Raw genomic sequence first — 20,536 nt, forward strand, 5'->3', positions numbered from 1 at the left:
TTGGAGTTGCTCGCATCATGCCAACCAGCAGAAGCTCTCTGGCAAAGTATCAGACTGGTCTTTTTCAAATGCGTGACACTTGTTGGAATGCAAGTTTTAAGCTAGAAATTAGCCAAAATGTTCTGTGCATATAACCATTGTGTTACCATTTACATTGGAGTCTGCTGATAGCAAGGTTATTTTGAACCTTCATATCTTGCTGTAGCACTTAGACTCTAAGTCCACCACTGATTTCAGATTTCTTTTTATAACCCCCTTCATTATCTCTATCCCTCGTCAGTCTCTGGATTTGAGAAAAAGCTAAAGCCGAAGGGTAGTGCCCCAGGGAACTGGCTTTGGTCCAGAAGGCTGAGTAAAGCATACACAAAGACACCCGAGTTTTGTCCTATTTACCCCCCTTGTATATAGGCACTGGTCTTAGTACTTTTATTGCCCTCAGGCTTTATTGCTCAACTCTTATTGAACTTCTTCCAGCAGTAATTATATGTGCAGCAATTAGTTACTGTGTGTGAATATAAACACTTCATATAAAGAAAACCCTGCATGGAAGCTGCATGTTGCAAGCATTACCATAGCCTTCACCTTTTCACACACGTCTTGGTTTTATATTAGATTTGTTTGAATTTAGTCTATAGATTGTTGGTACAAACTAGATTATATTCACTTTCTGTTTCTGCAAGAAACATGCTATTGAATCACACTGTGTAGTTCTTTATCCACCGTAGAGCGGTCTTGTCACGTTTGTGTACAAAATGATTTCACCATGTTGGCAGTGCTGTGAAAAACATCCCTCTGAGATTTCATTGGAAATGTATGATACAGGTGTATTATTTTTTTCAGTGTTACAATTAGATTTTTATGCCAGTGTTTCTCGCTTGAAGTTTATGATGAACGTCTGTGCAAGTGGAAGCAGAAGCCTTCTTCCGAAAGAGTAGGCACTGTTTTTCTCACTTTTTTTTCTTCATTGAATTGTTCTGGAAGCTCAGCTTGAATGATCAAATGAAGCTTTTCAAGTATGCTTTTGTGACCCTGAAATATTTCTTTTGTCTGATTTTGTCTAATGTACTAATGGTTTGTCTCATGCAATTACTGTATTAATAAGAATATGAAACTATGAAAGAAAATCATGATAGAGTTGGGCATTATTATTTGGCATTTTTCTTTCACGTTTACTGTTGTGGTTGAATGAGATGCAGTGATTAAAATTGAATGTAGGTGGCATTTTCTGGCTCACTGGTTACATCACTAATTATTTTTCAGTATAATAATTTCATATTGATGCCTTTTCAGTTGTTCTACTGTAAGTTTTTACAAGATTATCACAGGAAAAGTATTCAAACAGGATAAACATGAATGAATTTCAAATGTCGCACTTAATGTCTCTCACTACTTTTTTTTTTTTTTTTTTTTTTAAGGCCATAGATTATAAGGCTTCTTTTCTATAACGGCTAATAATACTTGACCCACAGGTGGAGGAGAGCCTGGTGAAGGTGCGTAATGCAGGCACTGAGCAGGACCTGGGTATCCAGTACAAAGCTTTGAAACCGGAGGTGGACAAACTGAACCTAATGGCGGCCAAGAGGCAGCAGGTAAAATGCAGCCACTCAATGCACCCAATGCACCAAATAATCAGAGGAGATCTAATTTCATTCAAGGATGTACTAACTTTTTAATAGCATTACATCCTCTGCCCACATGTGGAGCAAGTAGCTATCTAGCTCTGGTTGATAATTTTATGTGTATATCCTAGGGCTGGGCGATACAGCTAAAAAATTGATCATGATATAAAGTTTCATATTGTTCAGTATTGATAATAATTGAGAAACATTTAATAAACTTTTTTTTTTTTTTCAAAAAAGAACGGTAGAAAAAAAATGTTGAATTTAACCAATGCATTTTTAATAAAGGCAAACAACAAATAATTTTAAATAAAAAAATAAAATGTAAACAAATCTTTCTTTTATTTTATATGAAGATTAAATAAGTGTTAAAGAAACTTACAGCTGCACAATTCTGGATGAACTAAGAAACTTGCTTGTTTTGTCAAACTAAGATCACAATTCTGAATGAAAACTAAACGAAATAATGTAATTTAATAGAGGTTCTGACAAAATTAATTGCTGCAGTCTATTTTAAAATGTTTAATTTATTTGAATTATTGGATGCATTATTCAATGACTCACTCATAAATACTCTTGTTTCATTACTGGATGAATCGGTGTATTTGAAAGAATATGTTGAATGAAGATTCAACGTCAAATACATTTTTTAACACTCTCCACCTGGTGGTGAAACAAAATGCGTCGTTTTCAGCGTCAAGTTTTTTTCAGAAGCTGATTTGCTCAATTTTGATCAATAACATAGACAGTAGTGTTTATATCTAAAGTACTGTAAAGTTTTATCCCAGTATTTCTGTGATGATTTGAATATTTGTAATGCAGAAATAAAGATACTGTGTGGTTGAAGCCACAAAAAATCTTCTTGGGACTAGTATGGTGACAAAATCCACTTACAGTTGTGGCCAGAATTTAATTTTTAATCATATTTATGAAGGGGTCTAATAATTCAATTATTAGACCCCTTCATAAATATGATCAAAGATGACTCTAAAAATCTGATCTTTAATTCATAAAATTAGCAAAAATCTAACCTTTCATTGAAGGAAAAGAATTGAAAGTGGGGGGGGGAATAACATTATGAAATAAATGTTTTTCTCCAAAACACGTTGCCCACAATTATTAGTACCCACTACAAAAATACTTTAGAGATTAGAGGGCGTTTATGCAGGATACATTTCCTTTTCATACAGCTAGACAGAGTGTGAATGGAGCAGGCCATTGATTTATTTATTTATTAATTTATTTATTTTTTTTTATTTGAAACGTCATCTTAATGTGTCACTTAAGGCTAAAAAATGCTAAAAAAAAAAAAAAAAAAAAAATCAGTCCAACACATTTTTACATAGAACGACAATTTATAAAGTAGACAAAATGACCAATGTCTCTGCTTTAATGGAAGTGGTAACATGGCATGTGTTTCTATGCTGCAGATTTGCCAGACTTATACGTTCATGATGTGATTATGAGTTGTGTGGGCCCTTGGGGGGCTTGTACTTTATCAGAGTGCTTCAATGTCCTTATTATGACAAGGCTGTAACATCACCCTTAAACTTTCCTCCTTTCCCCTCTTTGTATGACAGGAACTCAAGGACGTCCATCACAAAGATCAAATGGCGGCAGCTCGTGGCGTCCTTCAGAGGAACGTTCCTATGCTGTACACGGCTTCACGTGCCTGCCTGCAGCACCCAGACGTGGCCGCGTACAAGGCCAACCGGGACCTCATCTACAAGCAGCTGCAGCACGCTGTCTCCGGCATATCTAATGCAGCCCAGGCTACCAGCAGCGATGACTCCAGCTTCTCCCACCCTGCAGGTGGAGGAGAGCTAGCCTACGCCCTCAACAACTTTGATGTAAGTCCATGGGCCATTGGATGTCACATTTTTGAGCCAGTTTCTCTGATCCAGACAGAAATAGCCAGCTAATAAGTGGTGTCAGTGGAGAATTGTCATTCAGCATCACGACCAAGACTAAACTGAGAATTGGGCTCCCTCTAATTGAAGGGATCGTGCTCTGTAAGCATTGTCATTTAGGGAATTTTTTTTTTTTTTTTTTGCCTGTTACATTGGGACAGATTCCATATTGTATCCTGCAGCGACATGCTTTTCTCAAAGGCAAAAGGGCAGAACAACAGTGTACTTTTCTGTGAGGGTATGAGAAGATGGCTCTATAAAACTTGGTATGGGTTATAGATAGTAAAATGTTCAGAATTCACAGAAAAGGTTGCAGTGAAGCATTATGAAACATGGAGTTCTTTGCAGACTTTAGGCATGGCTTAAAGGGGGGTATCGCACACAGTTTCTGCCAATCTTGAGTACCTATAGAGTAGTATTGCATCCTTCATATTTCCGAAAAGTCTTTTAGTTTTATCATATTTATATAATATAGAAGATACATAGACTGTACTGAGTCTTTCCGAAAAAAGCAGAGCTCCTGGAGGCGTGCCTGCCTTGGGCAGAGCTAAAGAGTCATGAGCGCGTGCAGATTTTGCGTAGATCGTCTGCAAGCTGCGACATCATTATAAATAAAAAGGAAACAAAAACGTTTGCATTATATGCACTTGTGCGCCGATTGCCAACAAAACAGACATCTAATGCAGCTTTACTCACCACCCGCGATCTGCAAATTAAGCGCAGAACTGGGACTTGTTTACAAAGCATTCGTCTGTTGCTGCCACAGAAAAACAAACTTCATCCAGTGTTCCCTTAACGCTGGGTTCTTTGGGAAGCTGAAAAATTTTATCTTTTCATCACAAACAAAAACACACTCCTTCGATGAGAGGAGCTGCATCTCATTTCGGAGGCTGTGTCCTCCGGAGATCGCATTTGAAGGCTGCATACGTCATCAAGGATGTCTTATTTAAGAAAAGTAACCATAATAAAATTGACTATTCATTGTGAGGTGTAAAATACTGTAATTTCTTTTTTACTTTGCGGTTACTTTTCTTAAATGAGACTGCCTCGAAGTATGCAGCCTTCAGATGCGGCCTTCGAAGGATGCAGCCCCTGTATTGTTTAAAAATCTCGCTGCTTCCGTATCCCGACTGAAGTGTGTTGATGGGTGTGCTATTGCTCTTGCTCTTGGTGGTGTGTGTGTATCGGGGAGAAATGCCTATACAAGGAATTCAGCCCTTTATTACGTGATAAAGGGCCATACTCAAAAACAAAACGCGAAACATGACTGGAAGTTCTATATTTGGCACAGGAATACTAGGAATACATAATAGGTCCCCTTTAATGTTTTTAAAACCCTTTAATTGCTGAATCAGTAATTCATCATAACAAATGTTTGGCACTGAATTTATCATATTGGCTACAGAAAGATCAGCCTTTGGTTTAAAATGCAAGGCTTGATTTTGCTTTCAGTTGTGTGGAAAGCACACAAAGTTGTTTTGTAGCTAGTGATGAAGAGGTACATATTGTGAGTAGGATCGAAAAGCAGTTCCATCACCCTCTACAACTGTTCCACATGGTTTTATCAACAAAAAGCGCAAGAGCAGCAAGTTGTTGACAAATCCGGTGTGTGATTGAACTCTGCTGAGGAGACAGTAATCCACAATTCAATCAGATTATATTTGTATGTCCAAACAAAGCTGAGCTACTGACCTCAGAGAGTCTTTCACAAGTTTGAACTTTTGTTGCAGGGTTGAGTCAGGTCAGCACCAAAAGCTTATAGGGAAATAGCATGCCAGTTTGACTGTCTATGCAATGCATTTATGTTCTGATGTTACTTGAATTAATTCAGATCAGAGTCTCTACATTTAATTTGAGGTTAAGGGTAGCAAGTGATCATTAGCTATCCTGCATTTATTTGCGCTTTGAACAGTGAGTTTCCTTCCAGAATAGGATGCGAACCATTAGTCTAACTGTTTTTGGTCTGTTGCACTCTGAACATTTTAAACAATCAGTTAGTGAAATAATAAATTCAAATGATATGCATGAACTGAAATGTTGCCATAGAGATCTTATAAAAGGAAAAAAAAATGTTGGTTATAATGGCACTAGCTGTGTTTGAGCACTGGGTGTCTGCATACATTTCTTTTGAATTTGTTAGTGTCTAGCAAATGCAACCTGTAATAAGTCATAATAGATAGTTTGTTCCTGATGGACAGGGTGCATCAATGATTGCTAAATGCAGAATTTTACCAGCAATTTTTATATGTTCGATTAGGACTGCATGATAATGGTTAAACTGATATCATGATGATTTTGGTCAAATTATAAACATGATTATTAATCACGATTTAATATCCAGATATTCTAGAGAAAGATAAGTAAACGCACACACACGCACATATTACGTAGTATTATATTTACTTTTACTTTTATTATATAATTATCAAAAAGCATAAATATAAAGTGTCATGAAACCACAAAACACTTTTTTGATATGTAAACAGATAATGTATAGGCTGCACATCATTGAAAACACTAAAGGTACTCATTAATGTTATTCATAAGTGAAACATTTTTATTTTTGCATTTTTCAGAGCAATTTCTGTCTTCCGGTTTGAAAAGCTGAGTCGGAGCAACGTCACAAAATCTGACGTAACCGTGTACTTTTGGCCCAAGTATGGGCATGGTCGAACATGCTGACGTAGACAGTTTCGAGCGATTCTCGACATATGTTATATATCATATATTCATGACATAAAGCTTATTTAATCCAATCACTGCACTGTAGTATGCATAAGATTATAATTGCTGTAATATGCATGGAAGTGTCACTTCTCTCGCCATAGTCTCTTGTCATTCAGATACATATTGTTAGTGTTCGTTTCCTCAGTGCCAATGTGTTTTCCAGAGCAGAGGTTTGTGTGCATGTGGATTGTTTTGCTGTAATCTACCAGCACAAATGGAAAATATGTTCGCGTGAGATCGCATTACAGCAGAGAATTCAAATGTCACAAAAGTGTGGCTTATTCACCTCTGCGTTCAAACACACGAGCCGTATGTAGGCTGTTTCCTTCATTACAGCAACACGTGTGTTGTTTCTATTTTGCTCATGATGCGGTCAGAACAGGAGTTTAAATACGAACACATGAAAAATATGACTAATGATATACACGCGGAGCATATGATTGGTTTCAGCGCAGAGCTTTGCGTTGTTTAAAGGGATACTCCACCGTTTTTTCATATTAAACTGTTATTCCCTTAACTAAGACGAGTTGATACATACCTCTCTCGTCTCAGTGCGTGCACTAAATCACTCTGTCTTGCGGCGAAACTTTGTTAGCACTTAGCTTAGCCCAGTTCATTCAATAGGGGCCAAGCAGAGAAGCTACCAAACACCTCCAGGTTTTCCCCATTTAAATACAGTTACTCGAGTAGTGTAACTCGACCTAGGACGGTGACACAAAACAAAACGTTGCGCTTTTCTAAGCGTGTAGAATGGATAACTATATTGTATGGCGGAATACCATAGCAAGTGCTCGGGAGCACTTTGACTTGGCGCAGTAATATCTTCCCTCGTGAAAAGTCCTCTCACCGGCCCCCGCGCAAGTCAAAGTGCTATACAAAATACAGAGTAACTGTATTTAAATGGGGAAAACGTGGAGGTGTTTGGTAGCTTCTCTGCTTGGCCCCTATTGAATGAACTGGGCTAAGCTAAGTGCTAACAAAGTTTCGCCGCAAGACAGAGCGATTTAGTGCACGCACTGAGATGAGAGAGGTATGTATCAACTCGTCTTAGTAAAGGGAATAACATAGTTTAATATGAAAAAAACGGTGGAGTATCCCTTTAACACTAGCCACGTGAATCCTAGCTCATACAGAATAAAGTATTTATTTCACACATTCTCCTGCACCATACGTTAACCAGCACGGTGTAGTTATGCACACATATTTCATCAAGTCTTCTTCAAATGAATTATATGTGCAAACTGGACACCCAATTCATGACCCTTTAAGGCCATTTCACTTCACCTAATAGGCCTGTAAGTGGTGCATGGATTTAACCAACTCTGATGGCTTCATCAAACAGAAAATCAATTTAAAAACTGTAGCTACTAATTCCAATAAATTCAAATGTCAAATTTTTACAGATGTTGCATTAGTGCAATTATTCCCCAACCATGATCACAAACAATATGGTTGAGATTCATGTTTGGCTTTATTACAGTTTGTCACAGAGAAGGATCACAATTTAGTAGCAGCAAATTGCAGACGCTGCCTTGTGAAGGATCACAAATTGACTTTAACATGTTTGTCAGTGTTATCAGATTGTCAGCGCTTTTTTGCAGCCCAGAGAGAGCATGTGAGCATGGTTGCCAGTTTGGGAAGATTAAAGGTGCTGAGAATTTAAAGGGGCCGCAGCCTGAATCGGTGCATATTTAATGATGCCTCAAAATAGGCAGTTAAAAAATGAATAAAAAATCTATGGGGTATTTTGAGCTTCACAGACACATTTAGGGGACACCTTAGACTTATATTACATCTTTTTAAAAAGACGTTCTACGGCACCTTTAAGTAAAACATTGTACAGAAAATGTATCCTTTTAAGAGAAAATGTCTGATTGGGGCTCGTTACCAATGGAAGATAACGGAAATGTCAGATGGTCAAAAGTTTTCAGAACAAATAACCAGCGGTAGCCTGGGTGCCAGCCCGAACCCCGCCCACAACATTTTTTGGACGGGAAGTTCGGTCTGGACTCGATCCATTGTGGAGTAATTATGCTCTGCTCCCAGAAGGCCGAGCCAATCAAATTGCCAGGGCGGGCTTTAATCGATGATGGACAGGCTATCTGCGGTTACGTAACCACCCACGTCATCAAAGAGAGCTTGGGGAGTTTGATTGACAAGCGATCTAACCAATTAGAATGCCGCATCCTCCATTTTGTCCAACAAAGCAGTCAGGAGTTAAAAGATTCACATCGGTGGAGTTAAACTTGAAAAATTGTGCATATTGACGTCTTTCCGCGTTTGAAACAACATTCATTCTCATGTTCATTCATGTTTATTTGATGCTATAAATTGACTAGTAGGAAGAGATGATCGGTTCACGAGCCTCTTGAGCTGAGGCACTACAGCAATCTGTCACGATCATGGTCACAACACATTAAAGAGCCACAAAACGTTTTTTATTGTTTGAATTTTTTTAATAACTACACAGTTTAAAAGCTGGGACTTTGTTTAATATCATAAGTAACCTGCTCTGTCTCGTCTGTCAATGTGTTGTCAGTTTCTTCTTTGCTCCGCAATGTATTTTCCACTCTGTGTGGCGTGACAGCGCCACGGCTTGTCGGACAAAGCAACAGTAACTAAGGGGGACGAGTCTTTGCAAAAGGTCAATTAGTTTACAACAATGATGACTGTTGAAGAACTGAGATGTGTAGATTCCGCCATCGTGTCCGTTATAGAAGATATCGACAGCGCATTAATTTTAAAAGAGGAACAGAGGACCGCGATCAAGGCATTTGTCGATGGGAAAGATGTCTTTGCCGTCCTTCCTACGGGATTCGGCAAAAGTTTGATTGATCAGCTGGCCCCGATGGTCGCTAAGAAGAGTTCTGTTGACAACTATGCGTCGCTCAACATACGTCACTTACTCTGTAGCTCTGATTGGTTGTAGGTCTATCCAATTGAGGTCTTTCCTGGATCGGTTGAAATACTAATCAGACTCAATAGCAGTATCAGACTCATATTCTGACTAGAATTGAGTATGACCACGTCAGGCTAAACCAGCGGGCCAATATCACCACAATTATTTTTAGTTAAAGCTGCAGTCCGTAAATATTTTTGAGCAAGTACATAATCAGCCAGTGTTCAAAACCATCTCATTATCTTTGCTCGATTCACAACGGTAAGCTTTTAATAATGTTTTATAATAAGAGCGACATGGTGGATTTCCGCGTGAAATTTGAGCATGCAGCAGTTCCTCTGTGCATCATTACGTCATGTCCGTAAACAGAAAGGAAGGAGTCCAGGCTAATCGGTTTTATCACGTGAGGACGCAGCTGGTAGCGGATCATTTATAGCCTGTTCTCACAGCAGCTGAAATAATTAAACTTATCATTTTGATGGTGGATTGTAATCCAGAAAGGTCCAAATGACAATCATCAGTGACAACTGGAAATTCATCCATAGTCAAAAAGCAAAAGACTTTGGACTGTTGAGTGGCTATCAGAGGTGTCAAGTAACGAAGTACAAATACTATACTTTACTGGAGTAATTATTTTTCAGACGACTTTTTGCTTCTACTCCTTACATTTTCACGCAATTATCTGTACTTTCTACTCCTTACATTTTAAAAATAGCCTTGTTACTATTTCATTTCGGCTTGTTTTCATTCCGGCTTGAAAAAAAAAAAAAAAAACTATCCAGATAAATCGCGCCATCTGGATAGAGTGAATTTGATTGTGGTTGGATGAGACATATGTCTATGGGATGAGAATAAACATATACAATTCTGACACCCTATTGGGTTGTAAGCGATCCAGCGCACCTGCACGTCACAAATCACGTCAAATCACATCACACTCCAGCACGGACGACAGTGCTGGGGGTCGTTACTCGAAAAAGATTATTTCTTAAAAGTTATTATTTCTCTACTACTGGCTCATTTAGGCTATCAAACAGGTGCTTTCTCTTCGTCCTCTGCAAATTAAACTAGGTAGTTCGGTAGAGAGACGTTTGAATAAATTAGCGTATAATTTACACCGGTTTTTAAACATTTTTTTGGCGCGACCCTTTTTATTTGTGTCCCCATAGTCATATACAACCATGTAGCTAAACAAGCCTAAACAAATTAATTTAAAACGAAACTGAAGGTAAACCTGCGTTGCTCTCATGGTGTTATACCTCTCTCTTTCACTGAAGTGGAGCAGTGCTCTTGCTGAATGGCACGGATTGCACTACGGACTATTCCTTTTTATATGTTTTTTTTTAAACTGTATTTTATTTTTTATAACGAATAAGCTGCGATGTCACGTTTCCAGTGCTTTGTTGTGTGTGCATGAGGCGCGGGCGCGATCAAACAGCTGTCTTTGCAGGGGACTTGCCTCATCGTCATGGCAACGGTTTGTGGCCAGGTCAGATTACGTCAGGCCCTGCGTTCCATTCGGAGGGGCTCATCCCTATGCCCTAATCCCTTCAAAGTGTTTACCCTCCAGAGTGAGAGCTTCAAAGGGATGAACGGTGTAGAGGTCAAAAATACTCCTTTTTTGGAACGCACTTCTGCGTCATCTTAACGAGACAGTCGAGGATAGATTGCTTAAGCTGCGCCCTTTGTTTAACGTTAGTTTATTTTTGGTTTATCGCACCATAATGTATATTGTGTATGTATTTGAAACATTTGAATGGACTGATAAAGGGAGCTGAAAAGTATTTTTGTTTAAGTAAAATGTCGTTTTGACCATAATAATGTACTAAATTTAACTCGTATAAATATTACAGTAGTATAAAATACTATACATACATTTATAGGTAAAATCGAACTCTGAGCCTCCTGTACCCATTCTGTGATGACAAACAAGTTTCCTGTGCAAAGGATCATGGGGGTCCGAAGTGTCCATCAGTTGTACCCTTCGAAATCCTTCATTCCGAAGGGCCCTTTAAAGTGGCCAGTTTTGAACACTTCGGTTTTGAACGACCCTTCAATATGGCGGCCATGATTGTTTTCACTCCGAAGTGCCCTTCGGAGGGCGATATATCCCATTGGGAATGCACCGAGAGTTTCTTGCTGTTTGTTGGATGCTCAGACGACCAAACAAACGCCGATTAAACATGTTCAGTCTGGTAAAAACAGACTCCAGCCAACGCCAACACCTATCCAACAAACTCCAACAGACGAGTTTTTTGGCGTTTGTCGGTGCGGTGTGAACTTTGGCGGGTTGGCGGGTGTTAATGTCAAGCCCTGATTGTTACTAAGCCTGCCCTGGGTACACCAAAACTACCCACATTTTTCTTGTCCGCTGCCCTCACAGATTCCTGCAGTTAAGCTTGGATGTACATTTACATTCCAATAAAGGTTATTTATGACATTTTGAGGAGGTGGAGTGCACAATAGACCCCTGTGACATGGCCTAAGCTTTTGTCTTTAAAGGGATAGTTCACCCAAAAATGAAAATTTGATGTTTATCTGCTTACCCCCAGTGCATCCAAGATGTAGAGGACTTTTTTTCTTCAGTCGAACACAAATTATGATTTTTAACTGCAACCGCTGCCGTCTGTCAGTCAAATAATAGGAGTGACTGGGAACTTGAACAATAAGAGTCGAAAAAACTTCCATAGACAAATCCAAATTAAACCCTGCGGCTCGTGACGGCACATTGATGTCCTAAGACACGAAACGATCGGTTTGTGCGAGAAACCGAACAGTATTTATATAATTTTTTACCTCTAATACACCACTATGTCCAACTTCGTTCAACTTCCGGTTAATAAGGTCTGATCGCGCTCTAACGGAAGTGATGTCTCGCGCTCGTTGAAGTATATGGGCGAGACATCACTTCCGTCTTCAGAACGCGTTTTTTGACCTCACTAACAGGAAGCTGAACGAAGTTGGACATGGTGTATTAGAGGTAAAAAATTATATAAATACTGTTCGGTTTCTCGCACAAACCGATCGTTTCGTGTCTTAGGACATCAATGTGTCATCACGAGCCGCAGGTTTTAATTTTGATTTGTCTAAGCAAGTTTTATTTACTGTTATAGTTGAAGTTCCCATCTACTGCTATTATTTGACTGACAGACGGCAGCGGTTGCAGTTAAAAATCATAATTTGCGTTCGACTGAAGAAAAAAAGTCACCTACATCTTGGATGCACTGGGGGTAAGCAGATAAACATCAAATTTTCAGTTTTGGGTGAACTATCCCTTTAATGGCATTTTTTTTCCTTACATTACTTTTACTTTTATACTTTAAGTAGTTTTGAAACCAGTATTTTTAGACTTTTACTTGAGTAAAAAGCTTGAGTTGATACTTCAACTTCTACAGAAGTATTTTTAAACCCTAGTATCTATACTTCTACTTAAGTATTGAATGTGAATACTTTTGACACCAGTCGTGGCTATAGAAATTTAAATCTACAGGTAACACTAATACACACTAAATACACATAGTCATGCAATGCTAATGTTGTTAACATTAACAATTTGAGAACAATATAACAGTAATAATAATTTGCACGGTTTGATGTGATCTAAGCTAAGCGATCGTTAGATTTAATCATCATTGGCAGCTTGTTTTATTGTAGGCCCAATGCCTTTTTCCTCAGTTGGTCAGAACAAAAGTGGCAAACATGTTAATTGCTTGTTCAGATGATGTTTTCCAGTGAAAATTCTTATTGGTCATACTTTCAAGACGTAGAATCTGTGATTCTGAAGTACAGTATCCACACCGGTGCGGTGATTGACGGCAAACATTAGATTCATCCGCGCTGACGAGCCGTGCCGTTGCACAACGCACGTACAGATAACTGTTCTGCATATGACTGCAATTGCAGGTTTCAAACAAGAGATGGCGACAAAGAAGAAAAATCGCGATTTAGTGCGTATTCCTATGTTAAATTCCATATAACTTTGTATGTAAAATTGAACAAATGCACAAAGCAATAAATCCTAATGAGCTGTAATTGAAATATTTTTCTATCATGGGTAAGGATAATTCCTGAAGTTGTGCTAGGTTTCCTTTCCTCCTATTGGCTATTCCTACTATTGGCTCACTACAACCAATTAGGTGCATTTGTTTATCGATTTGAATTTATAACTAAAATATACACTGATCAGGCATAACATTATGACCACAGACAGGTGAAGTGAATAACACTGATTATCTCTTCATCATGGCACCTGTTAGTGGGTGGGATATATTAGGCAGCAAATGAACATTTTGTCCTCAAAGTTGATGTGTTAGAAGCAGGAAAAATTGACAAAGTGTAAGGATTTGAGCGAGTTTGACAAGTGCCAAATTGTGATGTCTAGATGATTGGGTCAGAGCATCTCCAAAACTTCAGCTCTTGTGGGGTGTTCCCAGTCTGCAGTGGTCAGTATCTATATAAAGTTGTCCAAGGAAGGAACAGTGGTGAACCGGCGACAGGTCATGGGCGGCCAAGGCTCATTGATGCACGTGGAAGTGAAGGCTGGCCCGTGTGGTCCGATCCAACAGATGAGCTTCTGTAGCTCAAATTGCTCAAGAAGTTAATGCTGGTTCTGATAGAAAGGTGTCAGAATACACAGTGCATCGCTGTTTGTAGCATATGGGGCTGCATAGCCGCAGACCAGTCAGGGTGCCCATGTTGACCCCTGTCCACCGCCGAAAGCACCAACAGTGGGCACGTGAGCATCAGAACTGGACCACGGAGCAATGGTAGAAGGTGGCTTGGTCTCATGAATCACGTTTTCTTTTACATCACGTGGATGGCTGGGTGCGTGTGCGATGCTTACCTGGGGAATACGTGGCACCAGGATGCACTATGGGAAGAAGGCAATCTGGCAGAGGCAGTGAGATGCTTTGGTCAATATTCTGCTAGGAAACTTTGGGTCCTGCCAACCATGTGGATGTTACTTTGACACATACCACCTACCTAAGCATTGCTGCAGACCATGTACACCCTTTCGTGGAAGCGGTATTCCCTGGTGGCTGTGGCCTCTTTCAGCAGGATAATGCGCCCTGCCACAAAGCAAAAATGGTTCAGGAATGGTTTTGAGGAGCACAACAATGAGTTTGAGGTGTTGACTTGGCCTCCAAATTCCCCAGATCTCAATCCAATCGAGCATCTGTGGGATGTGCTGAACCAACAAGTTCGATCCATGGAGGCCCCACCTAGAAACTTACAGGATTTAAAGGATCTACTGTTAACGTCTTGGTGCCAGATACCACAGCACACCTTCAGGGGTCTAGCGGAGTCCATGCCTCAACGGGTCAGAGCTGTTTTGGCAGCAAACGGGGACCAACACAATATTAGAAAGGTGGTCATAATGTTACGCCTGATCGGTTTATGTAATTGCACAAATGTCAAAGTAAAGGTAGGTTAATTTCCCACCATTGCAAAAAACAAAAAAACAAATAAACCAAAAAAAACACAAAAATGCTTTTGGCTGGTAGCGGGTGTTTTTCCCTGCTGATGGACAAAAAAAAAAACATCTTAGAACTCTGCTGATCTGAGTGCAATTCGTTTGTATCTGTAGTTTTTGCGTTGACTGAAGCAGGTGCCTCTAATGAAGCTTGAAGCCGCTAGAGGAGTGTTTACAAACTGTGTTTCTCTTGATGTGCAGAATATACTGTTTTTATTTGCTGCTTTGAAATGGATGCTTTCCATCATGAAATAATGATGAGAGAAGGCTTTCTGAGATGAGAGATTAGCACAGCACTTAATTTCATCTTTAACTTTCCTAATTAGAGCATGTCTATTCCAGCTCATATCCACAATTCTGTTATGATTTGTATACATTTGCCTGGGCAACACAGCTTGATATATAATGTGTGAAGTCGATGCACTCAGTATCCTCCTGTTAAAGTTGCAAAAAATCAGTCACCGCAGGTATTTGTCTCCGTCTCTTGTGGCAGGAGGGTTTGCTCATCAGATTCCCTCTGCCTTGACTAGCTGTTGAAAGATTTCTCACACAATGGAGTCAGGAGTGGCATCGCCCTGCTAAAGAGAGAACCAGCACATCAAATCAAAGCATGCCACTCTGTCACCATTTGAATTATTTATTTTTTTTTTTGCAAAAGTGCATTCTCATCCTCAATTCTGGGGCCTTTAATTATTGGAGTTGTTGTGATTTGTGAGTTTTTGTTCTCCCTTTGTTTCTCCAAACTGTCTCTGGGGTTGTTGGCTCTGAGTTCAGGGACTTTAGAAAGCACTGATCTTCAAAATCTGCTGTCTCTGGGGCTCACATGCTGTTACACTATATATATATATATATATATATATATATATATATATATATATATAATATATATATGTATATATATATGTATATATATATATATATGTGTGTGTAGATATAGATTGAGAATCTGCTATATATATATGAAAATTATATATTTATATCTTTCTCTTTCTGCTTCCTCGCTCTCTTAGGATGAAACCAACCTTTTTTTTTTTTCTTTTTCATCTTGCTCCTTGACTGCATATACATCTGGATGTTGATTTGACTAATGGAGAATTCATTAGTCATCTACAGAGCTGTAGGTGTAGTAGCATGAGTCAGTCTCTCTCTGTTCTTGCACTTTCACTCCTCTCCACCCATCGTTCGTTCCCTTTTTCCCTTTTACACACTGCAATTATCTACAACAATGAACTGACATCCTTTTTTTTTCTGCCTCTGACTGGAGCCCAGAATGCATTGTTTGTCACTTTTGTCGATGGACTTATCAACTGTATCTTTCATCTTTGTTTTACGCCCAGGGTTGGATTCCACAGCATTAGGCCTTCATTGTCATTTGCCAGTCTCTTGTCCTTTTCCTTTTGAGCTCAAAACCATTAGGAAGTGTTAATTTAATCATGTGAAGCCAGACTGCAGGATGCACCGTGAGACAAAATTTAAAGCTGGCAACAAAATTAAGTTGCATGTGGTTCATCAGATTGAGTATCTGAGAGAGGCAATAAATCTGAGCTGTTTTAAATGAATTAAGAGTTTTCAAAACGATTCATTTGTGGTGACCTAAGGCTAATGGTGTAACATGGTTAATTGTAAGTGAAGCAAATGTCCTGATTTTTTTTATTTATTTATTTATTTATTTTTTATTCTTAGCCAATCAATACTCGGCACAAAGCACATAGAGATTTCTCGCAGCCTGCAGCTCTATCCGTACCTGCGGCTGCTAGAATTATCGGTACCTTCAGACCTCCATTATATTGATTGTGCTCTACTATGTGATTGGCCCAGTTTTTACTCTTGACCTTGCATGCTGCAATGGTAGGGATGCTGTATAGAGCTCATCTCGGCAAATCGATCAGTGCACAGTTGAATTATTATTACCATACCACCTTCTCTTTTAATGATTTCCAGTGATAACTGGATTACTGTTCCAGTGATTATAGTCTTGTTTTAGCCATTTTGAATGATTTAACATCCGCTAACCCTGTGTAGTCATTGCCTTGAATCACTAGATGACAATTTGACTGTTTCATAATTGTTGGATCCAACACAAACATCTTTAATAGTCTTTAGTCATAGTCTTTAATCTTTGAAATTTATATTAGTAATTTTATCTGGTCTCAAATGGATTCAAGAATTGTTAAATTTCACTGGTATCTAAAATATTCGGTGTCGTAACCTTATTTATTACAATATAGGTAGGCTATACATTGGTCAACAAAAACAATAACTATTTTATTAATTTACTATTTAATTTTTTTGTGGTGGGGCCATTGAAAATGTATTGAATTCATTGAATAAAAAAAAAGGAAATCAAATCAAATTGACACCTTGAAAATCGAATTGGGATATCTGAATCGATACCCAGCCATAAAAAAAAAAAAAAAATCAATAAAAAAAAATAAAATATATATATAGCCCTCATAGTACACTGACAAGGGTTGCAGCTACTGTAAATATGCTTGACTATTAAAGTTGGGATATTTTTTCCTAATTAAAGAGTGATCTGACATAACAGCTCACTTTCAGCAGTTATTTTATCTATGGTTTGTTACATTTCTTACACATTTCTGCTTGTTGTAAATCAGATAAAGATAAATTAGCACAGTACCAGTACGTAATGAGAGCGATTGCGTATGTGCATTAGTCATACCGTCTCTCTATTAATTGTGAAGCTGTGGGTTGTAAATGGTTACTTTAAAAGTAGAAACATATATGCTATAATAAGTTTTGAGTTTTTAAACTTCTTTTAGTGATAAATCACAGGAGAGCGCTGACAACTAGTTTCTGTGCGCGCAATCTTCATGTTTTGCGCAGCTACTGTTTGTATGAGTGTTCGTGCCACAATGCAGCTGCGCGAGCTAGGGATGCTCATTTCGGTTAAATTTCTCGACCGACAACCGACGCTCGTTATCCGATTATTAACCGTTAACTGATAAGATTATAATATTGTATAGCCTATATAATATGACATTAAATAAAAAATACAATTGACGAGTGTCTGTGTCTTCCACGGGTTTATTTTAACATGCAAACAGCAGCATAGAACAGATAAACAACAGAACCTGGATTCACATTATCAAATTGTCACGCACCTGCAGCGTTTCTGACAGCAGAAAAAAATAATTTAAATAAAAGGCATAAAATAAATAGGCCTACACTAAATATTTTTCACTTAAATGTTTAACAAATTAAGATGACAAAACAAAAACACGGTGAATCCATTGAAGCTTTTAACAACCGGTATTTTAGACATTTTTTCCGTCAAATAAAAATAGCAGGCCTACCTCAAGGATTGTTATTGTTATGACCACGGACGGTGCACGTGTGCACACCGAACGCGTCTTTCCGCGCTCATGGGCAAAGGAGTTTCTTTGAAAGGCTCGCGCACGAGACTAAGCGGAATGCGGGAAATGAAGTATACCATGGCCCTGAATTGTAATGGACTGGAGCTCACGGTTCACATCGAGAGAAATGGGAACGCGGGGGCACCGCTATGCGACCGCAAAAGGCACTTTCACTTTCGTGATCAAAGTGCATGCCACTGATAAGCTTTGTATTATGCAGTATTACAGTAGCTATACACATACCAATTAAACACGCAGGTCTCCTCTCGTGCGTCCTCCCCACTGTGTCACCGGTCGAGGCAATAATTTTCGTTTCGCTTTTAGATATCTCTTTTATTGATGCCATCAATGCTTTTAACTCAAAACCATAAACTACAAATCCTTCAGTCAAGCCAGCTCGCGCGTCAATCTGAGAGATCAGCCTCTTACCTTAAAGTGTCAAATTTCTCGGTTTCTGAATGGACGGTTTTGCTTGATTGACAAACGCTAACGTTCGGCCACGATTTATATACCATCGACCTGTCCTAAAACGTTAGCACGCTGTGATCGATTGCTTGGAAATGGTCAGTACTTCTTTTCGCTCGCTTCATTTTGCTTGTTGCTTAGCGAAATATGTCTGGCACGTGTGAAACGCCCGGTGAGTTAACAAATAAGCATATATGTATATATATATAGCATATTTTTCTTTAACCATGCAGCAAAAAAAACAAAAAAATCGTTTAACTGATAGTATTAATCGGTTAAAATTCTTACTTTCGGTTAACGGTTAAACGGTCAATGCGAGCATCCCTAGCGCGAGCACAGTAGCTCGAAATAATATACATCCAAGCCAATATACATCTAAAGCCGGGCACACATTTAACGACTAGCTAAAACATTCTAAGACTGTGCTCAACACACAGCAATTGTTTCCTGCGACTGAAGCAGATTTATATATTTACACATGGAATTTGAACACCGACTGTAATCGCAGACTGAACACAACTGGCTCTGACTGGACACGATCAGTCATAAGTATCAATTTACATTCATAATCGGCCTTACAATATCATTATCAGTTAAGTGTGCGTGGCTTAAAATCGCTTGAATGTCCAAACTGGCAAACCTTAAAACAAATACAACTGACAAAGTTTAGTGAAGACGCAAGGCTCACTGCTCGCGTGCCATCAAGTGTTGAACCGGCGTTCACCTTTGTGTTGATTTAATGCCGCTGAGTGGACGGGGCAGAATCACGTGGCTACATGCTGTAGTATGTTTTTTTGGGTGGGGAGTATTAACAGGATTAAAAAAACAAAATAACCGACATGGGAAAATGTCGGTTAGAGGTTCTGAATTTCGGTGTAGATTACTTTTCGATTACAGAGCCCTAAGTGATGGACAATTGTCTTTCCTCAGTCGACTAGTGTTTGGATTTCATGTGATTTCTCATTGTGGTGGTGATGATATAACTCTGTTTCATTAATTCATTTGATCAAAAGTTAATTCATTTGATGCCACCCAGTGCATTAAATTATAACTGTGAGTTTTAGTTTGCATGCTTGGGATTTATCATGGATTCACTGCATTTACGGCCAGCTAAGCAACATGGCTAAATTTGAACGGTATCTTTATTTTTGAATAATAATTACAGATCGAATATTTGACTATTTGTGCACATCTATTTGAGCTGGTGCCATCATGTAAAACTATTTATCAATGTATTGTTTTGATGCACCAGTGAGACTTGGCCATTGACTGTTAATCATGCAGACACCTCTGTATATTAAAACTGCTCAAGCTGGAGATGTGGCTGCTCTATTCTTAGTAGTAGCTGTTTCAGGAGACTAGACATCCTCACAAAGGAGAGGCGGTCCTCTGCCCAACCAGATGCCATCTGTTTAAATGGCAGGAAAAAAGTGGGCGTGAGTGTGTGCGCACATGAGATAGGGAATGCTCGATACCTCAGATCATGTGTGCCTTTAATTTCCTGGTGACCGTGCAGAAACTTCAGCACACATGCACATTTTTTCCACATCACTTCTTGCTGCTTAATTTGAAGCTGGAACAACTTTGCAGTGAGTCAGAGAGAGAGAGAGAGAGAGAGAGGGGCTTGTTGCCATGCCAACGTGACACGCAAGCAAAGGAGGTCAGATGAGATGAGACTAATAATCTCAGATTCTTACAACTGAATTGTTGAATATTTTACTGTGCAAATGACATCAGATGAAGGGGATTGTCACTTTTTTTTGAAGATTGATTCCACCTGCTGCTGTTCTGCCCATTCACTTTCTTTCTTCCTAGGCAGCTATCTCTTTTCTGGCACATTAGTGACTCTTGTCATCGCTTTAATTGCATCAGACGTTGACAAGTTTATTCTTTGAGAGGGGGAGTGTGATGTCCCCAAGTGAATGTACCCAGCAGAGGGCATGTAGGGACATCTAAAATGTCATCCTGGCTCAAAAAGGAAAAATAGCAATGATTTATATGCACAACTGCATTTTGTTGCCCTAGGCAGTTGCTCTGCTGTTTAGGGTTAGTAGCCTTCAAGATAT

General features: G+C 39.0%; 1 protein-coding gene across 1 annotated transcript in view; it reads left to right on the forward strand.

Annotated features, from left to right (window-relative positions):
* The window catches only part of ctnna1 (catenin (cadherin-associated protein), alpha 1), a 117,293-nt gene that overhangs the window by 12,121 nt on the left and 84,636 nt on the right, over window positions 1-20,536 (forward strand). Inside the window, exons 5-6 of the mRNA XM_067389269.1 lie at window positions 1,470-1,589; window positions 3,200-3,469. Of these exons, the coding sequence (XP_067245370.1) occupies window positions 1,470-1,589; window positions 3,200-3,469 (390 nt within the window). The remainder of the gene's footprint in view (window positions 1-1,469; window positions 1,590-3,199; window positions 3,470-20,536) is intronic.

Source organism: Chanodichthys erythropterus, chromosome 1 (assembly GCF_024489055.1).
Source record: "Chanodichthys erythropterus isolate Z2021 chromosome 1, ASM2448905v1, whole genome shotgun sequence".
NCBI lineage: Eukaryota > Metazoa > Chordata > Actinopteri > Cypriniformes > Xenocyprididae > Chanodichthys > Chanodichthys erythropterus.